At 36.8% G+C, this 23,367-nt stretch overlaps 1 protein-coding gene across 4 annotated transcripts in view; it reads left to right on the forward strand.

The window, feature by feature from the left end:
- The window catches only part of DCLK1 (doublecortin like kinase 1), a 231,659-nt gene extending 215,633 nt beyond the window's left edge, over positions 1–16,026 (forward strand). For 2 of the 4 annotated variants that reach the window (XM_021541917.2, XM_021541920.3), the window contains one exon: positions 7,106–16,026. In XM_021541917.2, coding sequence (XP_021397592.1) covers positions 7,106–7,270 — 165 coding nt within the window. In that variant the 3' untranslated portion in view covers positions 7,271–16,026. Of the gene's footprint in view, positions 1–7,094 lie in introns of all 4 variants that reach the window. The other 2 variants (XM_021541918.2, XM_021541919.2) reach the window with 2 other exon arrangements.
- The last annotated feature ends 7,341 nt before the right edge of the window (positions 16,027–23,367 follow it).

Here is a 23,367-nt window from a genome sequence, read left to right on the forward strand (position 1 = left end):
CTTGTCACTTGGCCTCCTTCTTTGTGCTCCTTGGTTTTGGAGAAGGGAGAATGGTACTTGAGTGCCCAGATTTAGATGACTGTGGGTTTGATAGTATTAGAGGAATTTTCTGCTGAAGAAGGAAAGATGGCATTTTCTGTCAAGCAGAATTTTGATGAACAGTTGCAAATTTAATGTCTGGTCTGTAAAATGGTGTGGAAGATTACATGAGCTTTATTTATCTTCCTGGAGGTTAATTGCTATCCATTTTCAGTTTACACTCTTTCTCTGATGTACTTTTTTTTTACATTAAAAAAAAAAAATCAAGCAATGAAAGTCTTTCAATTTGCTATACACAATATGTGGATGTTTTAAAAACCCTGCTTCATGGGGAGCAGATCTCCAGAAACAGGATCCTGTGAGAAAAAGTGAACATCTCCTCAGATTGGCCTTGACTCAGTTTAACTGCATAGCCCAGGTTTTGAAACAAATTATATGCATTTTGAAGAGGTAGAGGGGAAGGCTCTAGGTCTGGAATTTGGTAAATAAATAAAGCTATTAAAAAAAAGGTCATTTGACTAAAGCACTAGTAATGGCTGCCATCAGCATGCAAAATGACACATCCCTGAATAATGGTCTGGAGCAGATGGGCAATAATCTCTCTTATTCATACATAAACTGCTCTGTTTTCCAGCTGGGGGCAGTAACAACAATGTTTATAATTAGGGTTTTCTAAACTGTGCACCTAGTGTGGAAAGGCAAACTGGGAGATCAGGGCTCCTAGGCGTGGATGCTTAATTAAGAAATCCTCTGCGAGTGGACCAAGCACTGCTGTGTATTTGGGCCTCTCTCATCTCCCAGAAACATGCAGCTGTTGTCTTGACCAACATTTTCATCTAAATAAAACCATTTTGATGTAGTAAGTGTTTAGATTTTAGTAGTGCAGATGGAAAGCATATGAGAAGGTTCATCAATTCATGTCTATAAAACAAATAATTTATCACAGGCACATGAAAATTAATCTGAATTCACAAGTACAGAGAAAAATGAAACCATGTCTCAAGGAAAAGGTAATGCTCCCTTTGTTAGCATTAACCTACTCATTTCTTCTACACTCCTCTTTTCATTTTTAGCTGTAGTTTCTAGAAGTCTTCTGAAATACTTTCAAAATTGCACTATTTCTTCCTTCAACAACCAGAAAACTTTGTCCTTTCTCTGCCTAAAAGACTTCTGTTTTCGAAGTCCTTCAAAATCCTAATTCTTCTGAGCATATTCTGTGTCTTCTTTTTTTCCCTTTCAGTGACATGCAATACATGCAGAAGTGACATGATTTTTTTAGATAGAGCAGAATTGTTGTAGCTGGCATGAGCCTGGAAAATCTTTCACAGTTCCTTGAATATAGTGACCTGGGAAAACACAGGGCCCAAATCAGTAAAATCATTTGGACTGCAGACTAATACATGTTTTAAAACCAATCCACCAAATGTTGTTGGAACATCAGCCCTGCAATCATAAGTGCAGTAAAAGCCAAAGCAGCATCAGTAGGGGACAAGTCTTGGAGGTCCCAGTTTAAACCCTGTAGACTGGGCTGATACAGAATATGAAAGGAGCATCAGAGTGGTTGCATCCAACAAAATATTAATACAAAATGTCAGTATGTGTAGTAGTATGTATATTATATTAGTGTAGAATATTAGGGTGTGTTATTTTCTATATATCCAAGACACTCTAGAAAAGGAAAATGGGCAAAATAAAATCCAGGAAGTGTATGGAAAACTCATTAATGATCTATCTATACAATGACAATAGTAAGAAGATGAGTTACATTGGATGCTTAACAAAATTGTCAATCTAGTCAATATTAATTTAATAAATACTAGATTTTTAAAATACAGTTCTCACTGTCACTGTTAAAAATATATCTAAATAGTTCATTTGGAAACCCATAATTCCATCTTCAGTTTAGTTCCTAGTTCACATTACTTTGCATCTGTCGAGTTACTTACACCTGTCCCAAGTGGATACAACACATTTTCAAGTCAAAATTTGCAGCCGGACGTCTTGGAGATGGGACAAGGAAGCTGGGAATCAGGCTTGCTATCTATAAAGTGCCATTTTTAATAACATAAAGGCCTCTGTAAACAAAATATTGGTAAATACAGGCAGATACCTAAAATAATATAAAATATCTTCTCCCAATCTTTGAGTAAAAAACCCACAACTGATTTACAAACTATAAATAAAATTCACTCATGCAAACAACTTGGCACTAACTCTCTTCCACATGTAATTGAAACCAGCTGAGGCATCGTGTCTATAAAAAGGGGGATGTCAAAGAGTAAACACAAACTTAAATACACCAATATGAATTCAACAGTTATGTATATAGAATACTTGCCTTTGTGTTCACTCACCAATACCAGCACAAAGCATATATCAAATTGATTTGGTTTCCTTTTTTTTTACTTTCATTTTAGCTAAATTTCATGCTGGAAGTTACATGGTGTGCTAAAGCATCGGGCTTTTGTATTTGGAGGTCTGGGTTCAAATCCACTCGATTAATTTGTCCCCTCGATGTGGTCATTTGCACGTCTCCAAATCACCGTGTAACTTCACTTAGTTATACTTTGTGCCTGAGGGACTGAAAATACTGTGAGTGTCTTGCTCCTGGATGAGGTGCATTGCTAAGTTTGAAATACTCTCAAAAAAGTGTCTTGATTCATGAATCAATCACACTTTTATATATATATGTATACACATATATATATATATAAATATATAAAAATATATATAGTGTGTATATATATATATATATATAAAACCCCTGAGAAACCCATGGAAAAGAAATTTTAAAAAAGATGAGACTGAAGGGCTGCCTGGCTTGTGTCACAAGCAATGTTTAATGGCAATTTTTACAGCAAGGAAACCTGACAATGTATAAAGGTCACTAGCTAGAAGTTTAAAGAAATAAGATAAACTTATCTAGGTGTGAGCTTTTAAATGTGTGTATAAAACTGTCGATATAAAAGAATGTACTGGAAGAAAAAATACCAGTATTTCAATACATAGATTCATCTAATTCCACACGCTAAACAAAGCTTCATGAAAATTGCTAACAAATTGCAAGTATGCTCCTGCAGAATAAAAGCGAGTGAAGGGAAGGGTTTCTTAGATTAATGCATGAACAGCTGCATCCCCAGTTTAGTCTCCTGGCTGGTATGAATAATGTATGGACTAAGAGGCAAAATGCACATTAATGTTCTTTTATTAATGAAACTAATATATATCTATATTTGGTGGCCAGCAGTAAATTAAGACAAGTGAAAAGAATAACAGTCACTGCTCACTTTCATAAAATTCAGTTACTTTAATCTAGTAATTACTGACCTGACGGAAAATATCAGCCCACAGCTGAAATAAGGCTCTTCCCATTGCAAATCCACCACGTATATCAAAGCGGTTGTAGTTCGTGAAAATCTGTTCATAAATACACAGTGCAGTGTTTTCCAAGATGAAAATAGATTTGCATGGCTCATAAGTCCTGTAACTTCAAGTTAGTAGAAATCAGGATGAGAACACTCTTTAAGGTAAAATCCTGGAAAAATGCTAACTACACCTTAATATGTCAATGACAGTAACAATTATTTTAAAATAATGCTCTGTTACTACAAATTAAATACATTTCCAAAAATGGCTTAGTAAGCACTTGGTACAGGGTGTCAGGATTACTAAATGCTGGTGCAAAATGCATTAGTTCTTAATGAAGTCCTACAGACCCATTGCTACCAAATTATTAGGGGCAATCCACTTATCTTCTGCTGAATAAGAAGCTCTACATTTTCTCATATGGATTGCAGGAGGCAGCTGCATATCTTAAATAAGAATGCTGTCTTTACATTTTTGTTGCCATTACTCTCATATGGTTTTCCAAGTTCTCAGTCTCTAACCTAGATCTGGGAAAAATAAAATGTCAAAATGTGATAATGAAAATCTGGGATTTGCAACCCTGTGAAGCATAAGTGTACTTCAGATTATCCTATTATTTATTGAAAGAGTTGCTTGAAGTAGAAATGCCCTGGAAATCCATAATGGACTGGTTCATGCACCAGAAAATCACCCAGATGAACAGCAGGTGAAAGAACTTACAAAACCCAGACAGTTAATACTCATATGTAACTGTCTTAGCATCTTCTCTATGTTCCAAAGGATGGATCTGTCATATTTTGAAATTCTTTCAAGGTAAAAAGTAACCACAACATCATTAAATGAAAAATAGCATATCTGCAGAATGCAGAGCCATGATACCATCAGCAGTGTATTACACACTGGAGGTGTCAAATGTCATTGGAACATTGGGCAAAATAAGCCTTTTCTTGCAAGTTCTATAGGGCCTGAACTTCCTGTGGCCAAAAGTGCCCCATTTCATGGTTTTGACATGGTAAACACCAAACATTAGAATATGACCTGCGTAGCTTTTGCTCTCACTAGATAAATACTGACCTCTTTGACTCTCTGTGGCTTTGTAACTATTTATTCAGTAATCTCTTTGGATGAGAAAGGCTCTGGATTTCTCTCAGCCCAGGAGAGTAACCACAATAATGTCCAGGACTCTAGAAATATGTCTTCACAAAGACTGATTAGATCAAATCCAGGGCAAACGCTGGATAAAAATGTAAAGAAAGTAACAAAATATCTCAGGAAGTTTCTGAAGGGTTAGAAAGCCAGAAATATTTGGCCCTACAAACTACAGCAGCATAAGGTGCTAGTTTAGGTGATACCATCATGGGGTTTTTTCTTAATATCTTTCATTATTGAGGGAGTACTTCTATGTATTTTTAAACAAAGAGATTTAAAGAAGAGTCTCTAAAACTTTCCTAACAAACATAGAAATAATACCTTGGGGTTTATTTTTACAGACATCTTTGAAAAGATGTTCTGGTACCTACTTATCTTTGTTCTTTATTAAAAGCAATATCCTAAACCCCCAATTTTCTTATATATTCCCTTATGTGTCAGTTATCTAAATTTAAATACCTTCAGATTTTACATACACATTTGCCATTCCCATATAGTAGGTTTGAAAAATAAATTCTCAATTTAATACAAGTATTTTTCTGTATTCAACAAGAAATGTTTAAATTTCTCAGGGGAGAGTATCTATTACCGCAGAATGATGTGATGTGGTTTAAACTTTAAATAAATGCTTATTTCCTGTAAGCATAAAAAAATATCCTTTAAATGGAAATCTGTATTTTATAGAGTAGTAATATATGGCATTCTTTCCAATTTTCACACAAAATTACATACTGTAAGCAGTATATTATCTGTGTGTAAAAGATCTAGGTATTCTTCTGTTTCACATTAAAAATAATCAAAAACTGAATTGGTTCAAGACTGAGAAACATAGAAGGCATTGAAAATACTAATTAGAGTTCTTAACCAAAAGATAGCAGTAAACAAAAAAAAAATTGGCAGATGCAAAGTGTTGGATTTTGTAGCAATTCTTATTAAGAATATAGGGATGAACTTCTCAAAGTGTATCACTTTACCCTTTTAAACTAGTGCTGTATGGTTTCTAGACACAAAAATAATCATTCAGCAATATAGCCTAACTAAATCCATTTGCTATAGTAGTTCTGTACTCCTGTCCATTTTTCTGTCTCTCTTACATCATTATTGAATGCTGGTTGCATTATTTGAAAGCATGGATTGCTATAATGCTATTCTGCACCAGTATGATGGAATTAGTTTTCATTTTAGTCTCAAAAATATGTTGACTATAAATACATCTCTGCTCCCCTATGAGGCTTACACTGTAACTGGTAAATTTTCTAGAGAAATCAGTCATGCATATCTTAAGAGAATGCAATAAATTCTTTGAAGCAGAATAACCTTTTGTCTGAATTCCTTTAAACAGACCTTTTCAATATAGGGACAAATTTTACAAGCCTTATGAGTGAAACCTATTTAGTTCTCAAAGTTATCTTTGCTTCCAGTGCCATGATCAGATAGTTGGTTGCATTTTGTATGTCATCTTACTGGTCACCTGCCTTTTCCCATTTTGCTTTTTCCAAAACAGTCATGGTTGGCACTTAAGGGGGCAGCTCTGCTTCAGAAGCAGCTAATCATGTGTTAAAGTGCTCTTGCTGAATCAAGGCCATCCTGTTGAACTTGTAATATTACAGTGATTTCAGGGGTTGCAGTCTAAGGTCTCATAATCAAGAAGACAGCAAAACCCAGTCCTGTGCTTGAAACTGATAGTCAGACTAGGGCTACCCTTACTTGGGTTGAAGTTTCACCTTGTAAATGTGCCAGAAAAGCAGAAGAAAGAATGTGGCTAGAAGTAACAACCATCTTATTAAGAATTGCATTCTCAATAATGGCAGAACGACCAAAAATTAATGCCCATCGAGTAAATATTGTTCTGTCCCATTCCTGGATACCTTAACAAGGCATGTATAAAATTAGCAGAGTATTGAATTCAGTAGACCTTGGTTAACAGGAAGAGACAGTGTGGTCAGGCTAAACAGGTCTTTCCATCAGAGCTCTTCAACATTCTCCCTAAGAACATCCATTGAGCGGCATGATGTGTCAAGGAGCTGGGCTAGCTCCCTTCAGTGTTTGTTTATCTCTCTTGTCTGACAACTTCATCACAATCCATCTTTGTTAGCTGATTGCACTGACTTGAACACGGGTGAGTGTGTATCAGCCTTCATTAGGTCAAATCAAAGACAAGTGTACATCTCTGCCTTGCCTGTAGAAACAGATTTATACTTTGAGAAGGATGGGGGGAAGGTCACTTGGTATTTGGCTTGAAATTTGATCCTGTTAAAGGATGAAATTAATAACATCCAGAAGTAGAACATATGGCATCCATATATATGGTACTGTATCTGCTTGATGATGTCACACTACCTCTTAAGGTTTGGGAAATGCACTTTTTAAAGCATTTAGCTATGTTGTGGGCTCAACCTTTCAGACCTGACAGAGACAGAGCAGGCTTAATTTGGTCTGAACATTTATTATCCCTGGTATTTGCAGGCCACATAAAACCTCATGGTTTTCATTATCTTTGCGTTTCACACACAGCCTAATTTCATTTATTCTTATTTTATGCCCCTGCCAGACCACCGCTCTTGATAAGGAGAGGCAGGTTTTCCGACGAAGACGCAACCAGGATGTGAGGGGACGTTATAAGGCTCAGCAAGCTCCACCCGAACTCAACTCCGAATCGGAAGACTATTCACCAAGTTCCTCCGAGACTGTTCGCTCACCTAACTCACCCTTTTAAGAAAACACTTTTTCTCAAAAGCTTTGGCTTTAACCCTTTGAGACCCTGAAACTGCTTCAGGCCTGTGTGGAGGGAATACAGTTGATCTATCCAACAATAAAAGCTGGGATGGTGGAACACATAAGGGTGCTCATAGAGCCTTTGTAAGAATAATTTCCTAATTTATTGAAATACTTGTTCTCTATTTAGATTGCAACTTGCTGCTAATAAGATCCTCAAAGGGTTAAGGCTATTTTGCTTTTTTATTTAAAGATAGAAGCAGTGAATGTTTTCATCAGTGGAGCTAGGAACTGCAGTATGTAATTTTAGCACATGTTAACCCTCTGAGTAAATGATCACCTTAAATCTTGACAACCCATATTAGGGTTTTATTCTGGCTTTTTTGCTTTTATACGCACATATCTTTTATAGTATCCTGAAGTTCCTTGCCTGTTTCTGGCCAAAAATAGATCAAATATACTATTGCTTAGGAATGATGAATATAGGCTTAAAAATGAAAATAAAATTAAACAAATGGTATCTTCTGCAGCAGCTCATTCCAAACCTGCATCGTATTTCAACACGGAGTGACTGTTATTGGAGGCTATGATGAAGAGCTAAATGGGAAATTCAGTTTAGGTCATTCTCATGGTTTACAGAAGATGACATGATGATGGCCACAAAAGATTGCTTCCATATAGTTTGCTGCTAATGATAATGTCGTTTTGGGAAATTGCTTGAGGACACATTCTGCCATGTAATAGTATGTAATGATCTAGCTGAGAAGTTCCTGGTTCCTTTGCATTACATTGAGGAATGTACAGGTATCCTCTCAGTACGATCTGGTTTTTCCAGCAGAACCGTTTAAAAATATTAACACTGATGAGCATTACCCTTTAAATAGCTAGAGTACTTCTAAATTGGAGAAAATAGAAGTCATTTAATATATATGTAAAGCCTAAACAGAATGAGAAGTTTTGTCTTTAGAATGGAGAAACTAAAAATGATTCATCAGTTTTATTTGTAATATTTAATAAAGTGGGCATTTACACAGAGTATATATATATTACTGGTTTGTTAAAACCTCAAGACAACATTATAGCTTTTTATTTGACAATTATCATAAAGTTGGCTTCCACAGAAATATTACAGTGTGTAGACTTTTGCTTCAGATGTGATATGAAAAAAAAAAAGATGGCTCAGAATTTCATTTGAATGAAAAACAACTTTCAAAATCATGTTCTAAAATAAAAAACATTGTGAAATTTATAGTTTTTCTTATTGCTCATCACAGTGTTTTTTAAAAGTCACATGTGGTCTCCTCTCTCTCTCTCTCTCTCTCTCTCTCTCTCTCTCTCTCTCTCTCTCTCTCTCTCTCTCTCTTTTCTCTCTCACTCTTCCTCTTTCTCTCTCCCCCCAGCCTTGCCTTCTATCTTGCCTTTATTCTTTCTTCCTTCATTTTTCTTTCCTGGTATACAGCCAGAAGTATCAATATACTACCCAAAATGATGTGCAGATATTCTCAGCTTTCCGGGAAGTATAAATAAATTTTCAGGAACGGGGCAAGTTGCCCACAGTACCATTCCCATTCTGAGTGGTGTTACTTCACAGAACTGTCCCTATGAGCAGTTGTGGCAGCCAATGTATACCTGCAGCCGGTGGGGGCTAGTGTAAAGATCTTTGCACTTCTAGGTGGAAGTATCAGTTGAACTGTAGTTCAAGAAACATTGGAATTCTGTTCTCCATCTTACAAAGAGCATCTTTCATTGCCTCAGACATGAAAACTTACAGGAATTTAATCTTGTGGATCTTCACACAAGTGGTATAAGTATTTAATAAATATTTTTTAATCCATCTAATATTGATGATCTAGAAGTGAGATATTTAGTAGAAACCAGTTCTTCAGATTTCCTGGGTAATACAGAGAGATGAGCATTCCAGTTTTGATTCACCTGACAAAGGCACACATTTTAGGCAGGACTCATGTTTTGATTAACCTATTGGTCTCACTTCATCAACTGTAGAAGGAACTGCTGGTAGAAGCTTACATCAGACACCAACTTCAGATTTTGAGTTTACTAGAAAATCATCTAAGCCATCAGGAGACTGATCTCTGAATGCATGTCCATGGGCAGAAGGCTTCAGTTAGTCTGTCTGGAACCTGAGTAAAAACATTTTAAATCAAGTGAAGCAAATAAGAGAACTCCATTGGATCAGGAGGCGAGGGGACAAAGGAACTACCATACAAATGTTCTCTGATTTTAGGTTTGGGAAAGGGTTGTATCTGTTTGTCAGATCCTTCACTATAATGTTCCAACCCTCGACTCATTCTGGAGAGAAGATGCTCAGTAGATAGGGAACAACCACTGTCATCTTAATGGCTGTACATTCATAACTTTTGATGGGACAAGGATTTTTTTTCTGTAGGATCAAAACCTCAGTCAAGATAAGCCATTCCTTGCCGCTTACCTACCCTAATTTACAGTAGGTCAGAATCTGGCACAAGTTTGACCAGCACTGACCTTCCCACATTTTATCACAGCCTTCCCTTTAGAAGAGATACAGCTCAGCTATGTAAATGTAAGACATACATGTGGTAATAAAAAAGTGTCCATTAATACCACATGCTCCTTGACTATTGTGAAAATTTGGCAGTCTTAAAGCAAAGGCAAATGTTCATTCTTCTTAATTAGAGAAGGAAGTCAGAAGAAAAAAAATATGGTTTACCTTATGCATGAGAAATATTATTCAAAAACCCATCTGGGATTTTCTTATCACATTTTCTTTGCTTTGGAATACAGGGTTATCATTAAAATAAGATGTTTGGCTCCTTCATCTTAGACCATCTTGTATTACTTAAAATATATATAAAAATAATCCTAGATCCTGAAAGTCCTACTCATCCTCAACATCTTATGTTTCTGATTGTTGATTCATGTTTTATGACCATAACCATAAAAATATTTCTTTAAGTTATTTTTAGGTTTGTGAAAGACTGGGTTTCAAATTGCTAATAGCCTATTTTAGGTTTCAAGGAAAGGTATCTGAAAATTTTAACTGTTTCAAAAGAGTTTCCAATGATGATTTAAAATATATCCATATATCCATAGATATATATTTTAATATATCCATATATGTATATATATATTTATGGTTTCATGGAAGTTATAATGGTTTAGGCTTGTTTAGCAGTAACTGCCATGTTTTTAGTCTAACCTCTGAATTCTTGGGGGTAAGTGAAGACAGAATATGTGTCCCTATAAATATTTGAAACACCAATTAAAAAAGAAATCAAGCATAGTAGACTATTTCTAATGTGAAAATCTGTGTGAGCACACCATGGTCATTTTACTGTAATACAGACCAGTCCTGACTTCATTCATTTCCCTTTTGAATCATTGGCTGGTATTGCTGCTAAATGTGACAACAATTGTTTTAGTTAGCAGAGATGGATGGCAGTTGTGGTAGGCACCATCTATCACCAAGGAGATGGAGACGAGCACTTCTGAAGGGTGACTCAGGTCATCTACTGTTTGGTCTCTGGAGATGCCTGACAGCCTGATCTTAGTATTAGCAGGAAAGTAGAGCAGGGTCGCTTCCAGCTTAATTCCTCTCAATTAAATATAAGTGGGGATAATGTGGACTCTAACCTAAGTGGGATATTCTAGTCAGCTTACATGCAGTAAGCAAACTTTGATGCGAAAATGTAGTACTGGATAGTGCAGGATTAGCTAAAAGATAGTGAGCTGGGAATTGTCTCATCTAGATGTATCTGTCTGAGAGTTAAGCATCTAATATAGGGCAATAATCTAAGCTTCCCATACAGGTGCTAGAGACTTGTTTCTCTAACAGATAATTAAAATTCTAGGATGGATTAATCACTCATGAGATGAGGTTCTTAGCCCAAATATATTTAGAATGTGATTTATTAAGTCATGACATATAAATTAGTATTTCTGTAAGTTATAATTTTCACAGCATTAATGTACAAAAAATCCAGAATACTATGGTTCTACTCAGAGGGTTAACAGAAAAGCACTAGGCATGCTGATTACATTGGTGTATCCAAACTGCTTTGCTTTTTTAGCCAGTGTTTGCTGATTTTTTCAGAAAATTCTTGAAAAAAATCAAGTTTGAAATAATTTAAGTGTTGTTGTTTAAGGAATTTCTATAACCAAATTAATCTTATTTTTAGCTCAAGTTATCACTTGAATAATATGTATCATTGATGCAGTGTAAGTCTGTAGTTATCAATTTTATTAATTCCACAAGTGATTCCAGAAATCTCTCTTTTTTTTAAGTACTTATAGAGCTTACAATGGTGGCATAGGTGACTGAGACTGTCTTTCTTATTGGTAAAAAAACAATATTGTAATTTCAAGAGAGTCCTAAGAATCAGCTTTTCAGTTTGGTAGTGTACTAGTTAGGGGAAAGCTATCACATTACATGCATTGTGTAAATCATCTTTGTAGATGAAGATTGTTCATATTAATGAACACATTCTCTTTTCCTTGACATTGTAGCAAAAACTGTTTACTTGTTAATGAACAACCAATACATTAATTTGCTTCAGACTGTTAGAGGGGAAAGTGAGATTCTAGTCATTGACAATGTTATTGCTTTACAGTAGCCCTCATCTAATTTAAATGTGGTGCATACTAAAATAAGCAAAGCCAAACCTGTGAATAAACTCCTGAAAAAGCCTGGTGGGTCTTTATTCAGTTGGGGGCTTACATACAGTAGCATGTGACAGCAGGAAGGCTTTAAAGAATTGTTGAAATGAAAGCGATATATCCACAAATAAGAGCTAAATTGCAATCCTTTCCCTATGGGGCATATATGTTTGAAAAGAAAAAATAAAGAAAAGAAAAGAAAAATTGGCTCAGAGGTTTGCAGTGGTACTATATTACCACAGGGCAAGTACATTAAATCATTGTTATTTGCTAGCCTGGGGTATATGTTGGAAAATGGTATCTTTTTTATTTAGTTTAGATTGTGGGCAGGGAGAGCTTTCCTAATATTATTGCAGTGCCTGCTAGTGCTGCCATGGTTAAGGCTGTGTTAGTATTTCCATTATAAACTCTTAGTCTCAAAGGTTTTTAATTTGATTGTAAAAATTTCCTTCAGGCCATAACTTGGCATACAATTTTTCAGCTCAGAGCAGTTCTTTTCCTAAAATATGAGAGAAATCAGCTTGACCTCTTCAACATTTATTTTCTAAGTGTACACAAACATTTGTAGACACAAAGGCGGTTTTTATGCAGCTCATTTCAGATGTGTCACATTCTCAAGCATATCTCACAGGTCTTAACTACAAAGGTGACAGCTCAGAACTTTTGGGCATTTTGAAAACCAGGAGGAAAACTCAGTGATCAAGAGCAAAAGTGTTCCACATGTGGAAGAGTTTTATTTTGACGTGACAAGCATTTAAAGTTTGCACAGTAATGGGTATGTATACGCCCTGCTGAGTGCTCATGTAATTCCTAAACCCATTAGTTTAAGTCATTCCTTGTAGAAAACACTAAATATGAATGTGCTGAATTTCCCTGTAAGACTGGGAAAAGAAGCAGTTTTTTCTTGTGTTTTATAGTAGCACCATGGACAAAGCTGACAATACCAGACAAGTGAAAGGTGTCCGGGAAGAGAAGAATCAAAAGGATATTTTCTCTTAAGGGGAAAAAAAATTGTCTGAATAAGACAGAGTTGAAAGCTCACACTGAATAAGATAGGTATCAAAAACAATTTAAAAAGCATGGAAGCATAAGTATGGAACCATTTGAAAAGTATAAGGGAGTATAAAAGTGCAAGGGAGCCATGCAGTGTAGTGAATCTGTGTGTGGAACCAATCACCTACTAATCTGGAGCAAATTTACAGCTACAAACAGGCATAATTAATACACAAATCAAACACACCCAACAGCAGATGGAATTGAAATCCTAGTCCTTTTAGCAAACATAATGCAAACCTTTTCCTCATATATTCACTAAATGAGACCGTGTGCAGCTGTTTGAAGTAGTGTTGCATACAGACTAGTGGGGAAATTAGGTGTTTAAAAAATGGCTGCAAATTAATTGTTTTTAATAGCAATTCTACCTCACTGGGTCCTTTTAGGAAAGTACAGCTTTTAAAAAGTGATGTCTATGCATTTTGTATTTGCGTGCATATATACTCTGATAGCCCATGCCAAATGGCTTCAGTAAAAATTGAGTTGCTATATTGAGGTTTCATGTTGCCTGAAGTTTTCTGCAACAGAGGCCAGAGGAAGGGACAAAAACCTCCATGAAATAAAGGATTTGTGGATTGATCCACCTGTAATGGAGATCTCTTTCTAATCTTTCTCTTAGTGATCAGCTTGGGTGATAAACTACAGTGCTCAGTCATGTCCAGAATATTCTCCCTACCTAAGTGGGTGGGAAGGGGACATTGGATAGAGCTTGGCACCTGTTTTCTTTGCACCCGCCTACAGTGTTGCACATTTTGTCAAGCCATGCGTAAATATCAGGTTGGAAAAATAATTGTTTGCACCAAATGATAGAGACAGAAAAAGCACATTGGTATTAGCCATGGCAAGGGTAGACTGGCATTTGGAAGATGGTTTCTAACCAGCCAATCAGTCAGATTTTTGAGAATTTTTCCAATAGAACCATTGAAACTGAGAAACTCCAAATGATTGTTAGGTGCTACTTGATCTGTTCATGAAAAACTTTCTTCTTGAGGTGTGTCTGATATGTCCTCATACGTGTTTCCTGATGTAGGAAGACTCTGGACTCAAAAAGCCAGAAGACAGCTTTATTTCTGTGTGTCTAACATATTTTAATGCTAGTGATGAGTTATGCATACACATAGAATTTTAGGTGTCTTGAAAAAAAAACAGTGATGAAAAAGAAGCTTAGCTTACTTGTCTAGAGTTACTCTCAGGAAGAGCTGACATTACCTCCACGACTGTTGCTGCTGCTATTACTATTCTACTACCACCATCGTTGCCCTTCAGAGGTAATTGCTTTATTTGACCTGTGCATCTCCATTAGATACCTGGAATGCTTCAAACATGCCAGTAAGATCAACAAGGTCTTACATGAGTAAGAGAATCCATAAATTTGTTTTCTTTTCAAACAGAATGCCCACAGCTATTGAAGCTGTGTTCCATCATATGGTGAGAGTTTGAGAATTGGAAAGAGATGTATTGGTAAATTGAAGGAGAGGATTATTTGTAAAGTATAAATACAATGTCCAAGGGAATTCCTGGTGCTGTATCTCACAAAAGAGAGTGATCGATTTTTTTCTTCAGCAAATTCAAGCACGTAGGAAAATGTAAATAAGCCCTTGAGATATGAACTTCTGATAATTTGGTGTTTATTGTTAATCTTAACAAGGTGTAATCTTTGTGACATTCTTCATGGTAATAGGGAGATGAATTTAAGGTAATGTTAGATCTTGGAAACTTTTGCCATTGCCAGTTAAGGGGTGGGTGGGAGGTATCAAACTGACTGACTGATACTAAAACAAGCAGTCCTGAAGAGGCATTTCCAGAGAGTTGATGTGAAAAAAAAGGGGGGAGGAGGATTATTGAGTATTTCCCAAAGGCCAGTTTATCACTTGCCATTTGTACTGATCTTTAGTGTCTTGTCTGAGGGGAAAATAACTGCTCAAAATGGCCCAAGGTTAAAGACATAGCCATAATAACTTTTTTTTTTTATTATTTTATTAAGGAATTAATAATAAGATTTTATATTCTGCCTGAAAGGAAATTGTTAAAGGATTACTGGAGTGTGAAATTAAATAGCACTTTTCTCATGCCAGCTAAAAAGCCATCTAAGGAATTGGTGGCCTTCAAACAAGTTTTGAAGTTATTTAAATTTAGAAAAAAATTAAGATTTTTTTAAAAACTATGCTATGTATTTGATTGGTATAAAGGAATCTTTAATTTTCAAGGTACTAATTAAATAAGTCCTATATGCTACATATTCCTGCAAAAATAAGGAGGAAAGACAAATTTTTCAAAATGTGAGTGAATAGAAATTACATCTGATATTATCACCTTAATTTATGAGGTAAGTTTTTTAAGTTTCTGCTTACTCTTATGTAAAATATTTGCTCTAATAAGGTTATAAAAGAATAAAAAAGGAGAAACTACTTAATACTTCAGCTCTACCCTCAGCTTCTAATGAGTTCATGTTTCTTGAGCAGAAAATCATTACAATATATTTCAGTTCAGTCATCACAAGCAAGCCACCAAGGAGTTAGATCCAGCTGCATTCCTGAGAAGCTGTGCACAACCTTTAAAAATTAGTCATGCAGCCACATCCTAGCTTTCCCATATAAACCTCTGTTCAACAGTGAGTCTTGAAGAACATGGTAATAAAAAAAGGATGTAACTATTCAGAAAATTCTCACTTCATGTGTTAATATCCCAGCACAGGAGGTCAGTTTGGATAGAGGTATGAAAATCAAATACTGTCTAGCTGTGGATGGGCAGGCTTTGTATCTAGTGCCCTTCAACACTATACATACCAACTCTCATGAGAAATGTGAATGGTATTTAACAGTGGAAGCCTGCTAAATCCCACTAATGATTGGAAGTTTGATTGTAAATGGCTGGATTTTAGGAATTATCTGGTGAATTAAGAAATAGAATAAAGGACCAGAGAATAATGCATTGCATAGTGCTCTTTCATTTGTTCTGACAATTGATTTAATTTTCATTTTGTACTTTCACTATCAGCAAGTGTGTTACTAATGTTTAAAAATTACAAGTAATAAAAATTACAAGATCCCACCAGGGCTCTCTGATTATTTTTGATGAAAGGCAGGAAAAGTGCTATTTTATCTCTGTTGATAAAAATATGTATTTAACCCTACTTTCATTTACAAGCTAATAGTTGCAATTTAACCACTGGTTCATGAATTATTCTTGATGCAGGACATAGCTGCAGATCTAAAGAGTCTGTTAGATGTCTGTCTGTCTAGAATATTGATTTTTTTTTTCCCACAGGGATTATTAATTGACAGCTGGGTTATAGGCATGTGGTATTTTCCCTTTTGGATTTTGTCATCCCAAAGAATTTGTCCTGCATCTTACTGGCAGCACACGATTTTGGCATGCCAAAATGAAGGCTAATGATTTGTGAATATAATAATCCTTCATGAACCTTCACTGTCAACCCTTTCTTCCTCTGCTCCTGTCCACACACCTCCAGCCTGTCCAGCCACTTGTTTCTTTCTCCTTTCCTACTCTTCACTTCTCTTGTGTGGTTCAAATATTGTACATCTGTGTGTAAAACAGAGCAGGGCAACTGCTCCAGGGGAATAAAAAAGCTTTGCCCTGCATTAATTACCTAGTTCTGTTCATTGTTCCCATGCACCAGCATGCAAGGAAATGTGGTACAAAGAAACTGACTACTGCAGTGGGAAGATGGGACTGCTGTCAACAATAGTGGTGGCTTAAATAGTAAATTACACTAAGGGGTAAGGGCTGAAAATTATGTGTTGTTTTTTAAGGATTAAGTTCTACACTGTTGTTCTTTATAGCTGGACTTTCAAGGAATTTTTTTTTTTAATAAACTGAAAGAGTGGGGTATTGTGAAAAAATACTGCAGTTACAAAAGAAGAAAGACTTGGACAAAGTTGGAGCACAGTATGTTTAAATATTGCATATACTCAGTGGAAAGGGAAGTAAATGGAGAGGAGGCATCATGTGTTAACTTGAAATTACATCCATGCTTTAGGCTTTTGGAATGCCTTATACAGGACAATAATGGAAGACATGCACAGACTCTATCTTGCAGTCACTTGTCCCCAGGTGGTAGATGACATTCAGCTTTATTATTTGTTACCACTTAACCTTCAATATGGGAAAAGGCAGTTGCTGAAAACCTTAGGCCTAAATGCTGCCCTGGTTGTAGCTTCTTGCTCTGCCCCAAAGCTACACTAGCTGGGCTATGTTTTCCACTTATGGTGTAGGTAGAAATTTAAACTCTGGCCTGCTGTGTGCCAGCATTTGCAGTGCTGGTCTCTGCCAGAAAACAACAGCAGTCACGAGGTTCCTCTGCCCTGCACAGTCAGCAGCAGCTTCTGCTGATGCCTGAAGTACCATTTACCATTTGCTAAATGAAGGCCAGCAAAATCCCCTTTTTGAAAGATAGTTGAATCCAAGATAATCTTAAAAGACATGCTTCTGCAAAGGGACCAAAGAGTACAGCTATTGGTGCTGGTTTGTTGCCTGTCTACTGGCTGTGAGCAGCTGCCAGGCAGCAAATGGGGCAGCAGACATCAGGAAGCAAATGGAAACCCTGTGGGCAGCTTGCAAATCAGCAGTGCACAGTCATAACCAAGATTTCCCTGGAAAGAAGTTGGATTTGGGGTTCGACTTTTTCTTTCATTTTTCTAAACAGGAGACCTGTTCAAAACTCTAACATTCCTCCCGGTACTTGTTTCAGTTATGTTTGAAATTGGACTTTGGAAATCGGGGTAAGGGGGGGAAGGAGATTGGTAGCATTGTATCAAAGAGCTATCCAAGTCTTATGATGGGTCTCCTTTGGGCAACAGGTAGATAAGGAAGATAGGCTCACAATTATGTCCAGCTGCGCATTCTGAACTGCAGACATATTACACTCCAGGCATAGAAATCATCTGAATGGAAATCACTAATTCATTCTTTATTTCCCTTCATGTAACATGGAGTTTGGTATTGCTATTTTACATGCAATTACCATGTATACATACCATAATATTTCAGGATACTCCCAGACTGTAACCCTTTTATATCAACTCTAGGTAGGAGAAACAAAATCCACAGTAAGGAATTAATAAACGACATTAAAACTACGAAGTTGAACTTCTAGCACTTGGATGGTTGTCTCTTATCAGAGGTTGCATAGTTTTGATCAAAAGCATGAATTTGCATATATTTGTTTGAGCAGGTAATGAAGTATGAAATATAGCAAGTTCAATTTTGCCATAGAGTAAAAAACTGGCATATCTCATCCAAGACTTTTCAAATCATCTGCATTGAGGGAAATCAATTTATTTTCTGTTAGATGCCTGAAAAGATAAATTCACTGACCCTGAAAATATATCTCTTTTTATCCTTGCCCACATCCATAATCCTCCTTTCTAAATAGATGAAAGTCATAATTAACATGCCACTAGAGGGTTTTCATTATTCCTTCAGAATTACCTCTTAATTTACTACATTAGCCTGATTAAGTAATGAATTCATAATTTCCAGTTTTTCCTTAAGAATATGAAATATCTCATTTTTGCTCAGGCAATACTAAACTAAACTGCAATTGAGAAAGGTATTTTGGCCTAGATCCCTTTTGCTAAAAATTCTTTCAAACTCTTTCCTTAATGCACACCTAAATACTGAGGGCTGCAGATCCCACAGGCCCTCTTTGCCTGCAGACCTTGCAGCCACAAGCTGGAAGCAAAGCACTGTGGCCTGACAAGCTGTGTCCCCTGCACTGAGAGCCATAACAGAGTGTGCTATAGACCACAGTCCCACTGCTGTGGCACAGCAATTTGAGTCTTTACTGAAATGATGGGTTGAAGTGGCACTAGAGATGTCCCATCACATTCCTGCAGTAGAGATCCCTTCCACTGACTGAAGGAGGAGAAAACCCAGATTTTTATTCTTTTTCTTTTTCTCAAAATTCCACTATTTTCTATGCATCTGTGGCAAAACCACAGTCCTTCCCTCGCTTGTGTATGAGAACTTTGGTGATTTTCTGCATTTATTTTTTGAGAATGGTGGATGATGTTTTTATTGTTGTTAAGAAAACACCTTTAGTAATTAATCACTGTATTTTCTCCTAATTTGTCTGTAGCAAATGAGAAAGTATCACATTATTCCTTTTTCCTCTGTCAGGAGAATCTGATCTTCATTCTCTGCTGTCTTCGTCATTTAACCCAAGAGGCTCTGTTAAGTAACTAACTCACTGACTGAGTGTATTAATGTGCTCAGTAGCCTATTTTTTGTCAAATATGCAATGGTTGCCATTAAAAGGTCAACCTATGCTCCTTGTTGAAGCTCTACTTGGAAGGAAGACTTGTAAGTTCCTCCTTGAACTCAGTGTTGAAGATAACATAAGTGCTATAGGTGGAAATTTTCTGAGGCTTTTGGAAAGATTTAGTGACCAAGCTGTGTGTTTGCATGGAAACACAGACTGGCAAAAAGTGGCTTGTTCTGCCCTGAAGCCACTGATAAAATCCTGAGAGAGGAACTCTGTTGGTCACTGGAGCTTGAGTGAGATTGAGACTGATATATATATGATAGTTTGAGAAAGCCAAACCACAAATAACCATGAGAGAGAGAGACCTGACAAATTCAAAGTACTTCTCCAGAAAGTGTTTCAGAAAAAATGTAAGAGGGATTGAACCGATACAAAACCATGTGAATTTGCAGTAATATGGCCATGCATTTCAAAGTGAGCCCACACAAGGCAGCAAGTTCTCTCATGCAGCTGTTTCCCTGGGACGCCAGGGCTGTGTGCTTACCCCTCCAGTGAGTGTGAAGGCAATGGAAATTTAGGCTTGTCAGAAGATTGAACAGAATAGCTAGAAATGAAGAATTAAACTCTTTGCTACTTAACTACTTGAAGTCTAAATGTGAAAGAAAAATCTCCCATAGGACTTTCATTCAGTCTCATGTGTGCTTTTATGTGTCTTAAATTACACTCCAGTGAGTCTCCTGTGCCCCAGAGTTGTCAACGTACCACCACTTGCCTGTATCTGTGGAAATAAATCATTACTTTGAGTGCCAGAATACTGTTAGTTAAACTCTTACCTCTTTTTTGTCTCCTCATGTCCTACTGTCATCCTCGCCCACTCCTCCCTTCATGACTTCTGAGTCTGTTGGCTGATTTCAACCCATCTGGAGAGAAGAGGCAGAATTCTCAAAAATAGTTAAGGACATAGATATTTTGTGAAAATCAGAAGCTCAGTAGCTGAGAGAAGCCTAAATTAGCTGTTGGTCCCTGTGCCAAAGAGAGGCAGATGGGAGCCTGCAGTGCTCCTGCCCAAAAGGGCAGCTTGGTGGTTGTACCTGGCTGCCTTTCTGCAAGGGCCTTCAGGTCTGTGATCACTGAAGGGATGAGTGGAGAGCTGGCTTGATGCTGGCTTGGAGCTGTACAATGGACCTTCAGGAGCCTTTTCCCACTTGCAAGGTGGAGGACTTCATCTCGCTGTTCTCCAACATAAGTGAATAAAGCCCTGAGAGGAAGCAGCAACACCCTCATCTTTTCCTCATCTTTCTCCTACTTCTGCTTCATCCCTGAGTGTGAAGCACTGCTATTATCCTTCCTCTTTCTCAGCTAGAGAGAAGTACCCTTATGTTTTCCTTTTTTCTGTCTTAGTGCATTGAAATTAGAGGTGAAAATGACTGCTACTAGGCCTCCTGTGTTAGGTTGAATTGTATAATTTTGATCTTTCCAGCACAGAATGGGTTATGAAACTTTTTGACCATGAATGCAGCTCTTGTTGAAAGACCTTTTAAATATTTGAGTCCTGTGAGTATTTTTAAATAAAAGCATTTCCTTGTTTCATAATTTCAGTTTTATTCTCAAAAGAAACATTGATTTTCCATCTAGCTTTCATTAGAAGTTACCACTCAGCCCTAACAAAGAAAATAAAAAGGTTAGGGAGGGGAAACCCAGAAAACTGAACCCCTGAATACTGATACATTTAGATTATTTTGACTTTTATAAAAAAATCTGCACCAGCTGACTACACAAGTGACACTGCCTTGCAAGCCTATCCGAGCAGTTCTTTGGCTAATGCTCATCAATCTGAGGAATGAAACCAGGCAACACACTGTGAAATGCTGACCCTGCTGCTTGTCTCCATGCCATATGGCAGCAGAAGCTCGTGTTGGCACTTGGACCTGGAAGCTCTTTGCCCACTGCTGTTTACAGAAGCAGTGCTTCAGCCTGGCCATTGATGATGTGCATGTGTCAGATGACAATGCTGTAACCTGCACTAACCTTGTAAACCTGGGCCAGGCACAAACACTCTGACAGGACAAGCACATCGCAACAGTTAAGTATAAAAAAGATTGTATAATGTGTTTTAATTTACTGGAAATGAGTAAAAGAAATTGCACTCCATTTTTTAAGAGAGATTTGGCTGTAAAGAATCACAGCTTTGTCTAGTCTGGGCTTTATCAGGGTGACTTCATCCCACACAGAAATGTTACAAGTCTGTCAATGCTCTTTGCTTACCATTAAATTCTTTGATAATTGTATCTCTTGCTATTTTTCTTGGCAGCCTGTCTTTATCCCAATAACCTTTTGAGTCAGATCTTTTTGTTCCTGTAATCCAGTTTAAAGCTCCTCTTTCTTAAATTTAAGTTGGTTTCTCTCTGTTGTGCATTTTTCCTGCTGAGCCCTCAGGTTTACGAGCTGAATCATTCCTACTTGAGGTTTTTATCCATTCTTTGCTTTGTTTGTTCTGCTAATTTAAGCAGTATGTTTCTCTTTCATTCTTGTACAAGAACTTAAAATTTAAGAAACTCTTCTTATCCTCACCATTCATTTTCCCACTTCATCATCTATATAACCTGCTATGTAATTCAATCCTTCTCCAATGGCTTCAGTTGTTTTATATGGAAAAACTGTGTAGGGGATGTGAATGATCCAGAGCTTCAAAAGCAAATTCTTGAATATTAATGACTCTGCTTTTTTAGCTCCAGGATGATAGACTGACACTATCCAAGTCTTTGAAATCCTGCCAATAGGTTGCCATCACTTCAGCTTGCCATTACTCATGCTAATTTGATGACTTCTAGTTTAAATGTTTTCTTGTTTGTTTGTTTAGTGCATCTTTTCCCTCTCTCTTCCTCCTTTTGTTCTTGATTACCCTTTTGATCAGCTGATGGATTAATTAGAGAAGAACCTTCATCTGGCTTTCAGTAAACACTCTATTTTGGAAACATGATCCAATAGGAATGTAACACAGACATGGGAGCATTTGAACCTGTTCAGAGTTGTATAACTTAAGCATGTCTTGTACCTTTGTGCCCCTTTTATTCTACCTTCTGTAAGGTGAGAGGTGGTCTACAAAACCTGATCTGAACCAGTAGACAAAAGTTATTTTTGACCTTAATCCAATTTGAGCAAATGATTGCTGTCCTTCCCTAATGCTCTTTAACAGAAAAGGACCCCTAGTCCCTGTCTTGTAATCTCCTGGTGTGCAACAGGTCACAGCACTGACTTCAGTTTCATAATTAAATGAATGCAACAAAATATGCCTCTGTTACAGAGGGAGAACTAATAATTTACATACTTAAATCTTTCTGCATAAAAGCAAACAAACAACCAATGAAACCGGTTTTTGCTTCTTCTAGATCAATGAGGACCTACAAAGCAGAAAACATGGAGATAAATGTTCTCATTTTCATCTTCCTTTTGCAGATCTACATGCAGATCTATGAGTATGTACCACATCTTTCTCTGCGGAGGTTCAGGAGCAGAAAATGTGTTTTTTGCACATTTTGTACACCCAAAATGTTTTTTTGCTGCCTCACTAATTGATTGCTGTCTTCTCTAGACAAATATTAGTAATTAATTATCTGCAGCCAGTGTGCTACAAGTGCACAGGTTCCTGAGAACAAAAATGATGGAGAACACAGGGTTCAAAAGGTGCATTCCTCACTGAGTCCCAGCACAAAGCTGCTGAAGGGAGAGATCACAGGATTTAGACCTCATTTAGCCACAGTTCTGTGCTCACCAGTTATAAGCAGCAGGTGACTTCTAATGGAGCACTCCTTAGAAAATTATTCATAGATAAATATAGTTATTTTTTATATCAGCAATGGCTATTCAATGAATATTTTAATATTATTAATTATAGTAATAATATAGTACTAATTAAAATTAGGACTATAGTTACAAATGGAATACAACCGATCCAAAAATTACTAATAAAGTGGCATAGTAGATAGTGGTTGCCATAACACTGCTGCAGTTGGGAGCAGCTTTATAGCAGCCTTCTGGGATAAGATAAGGAGGGACATTTGATAAGATCATGTGGTGACAGAACAAGGGGCAATGGCTTTAAAGTGAGTAGGTTTAAATTAGATACTAGAAAGAATTTTTTTACTGTGAGAATGGCAAGGCATTGC

This window comes from Lonchura striata, chromosome 2 (assembly GCF_046129695.1).
Source record: "Lonchura striata isolate bLonStr1 chromosome 2, bLonStr1.mat, whole genome shotgun sequence".
Lineage (NCBI taxonomy): Eukaryota > Metazoa > Chordata > Aves > Passeriformes > Estrildidae > Lonchura > Lonchura striata.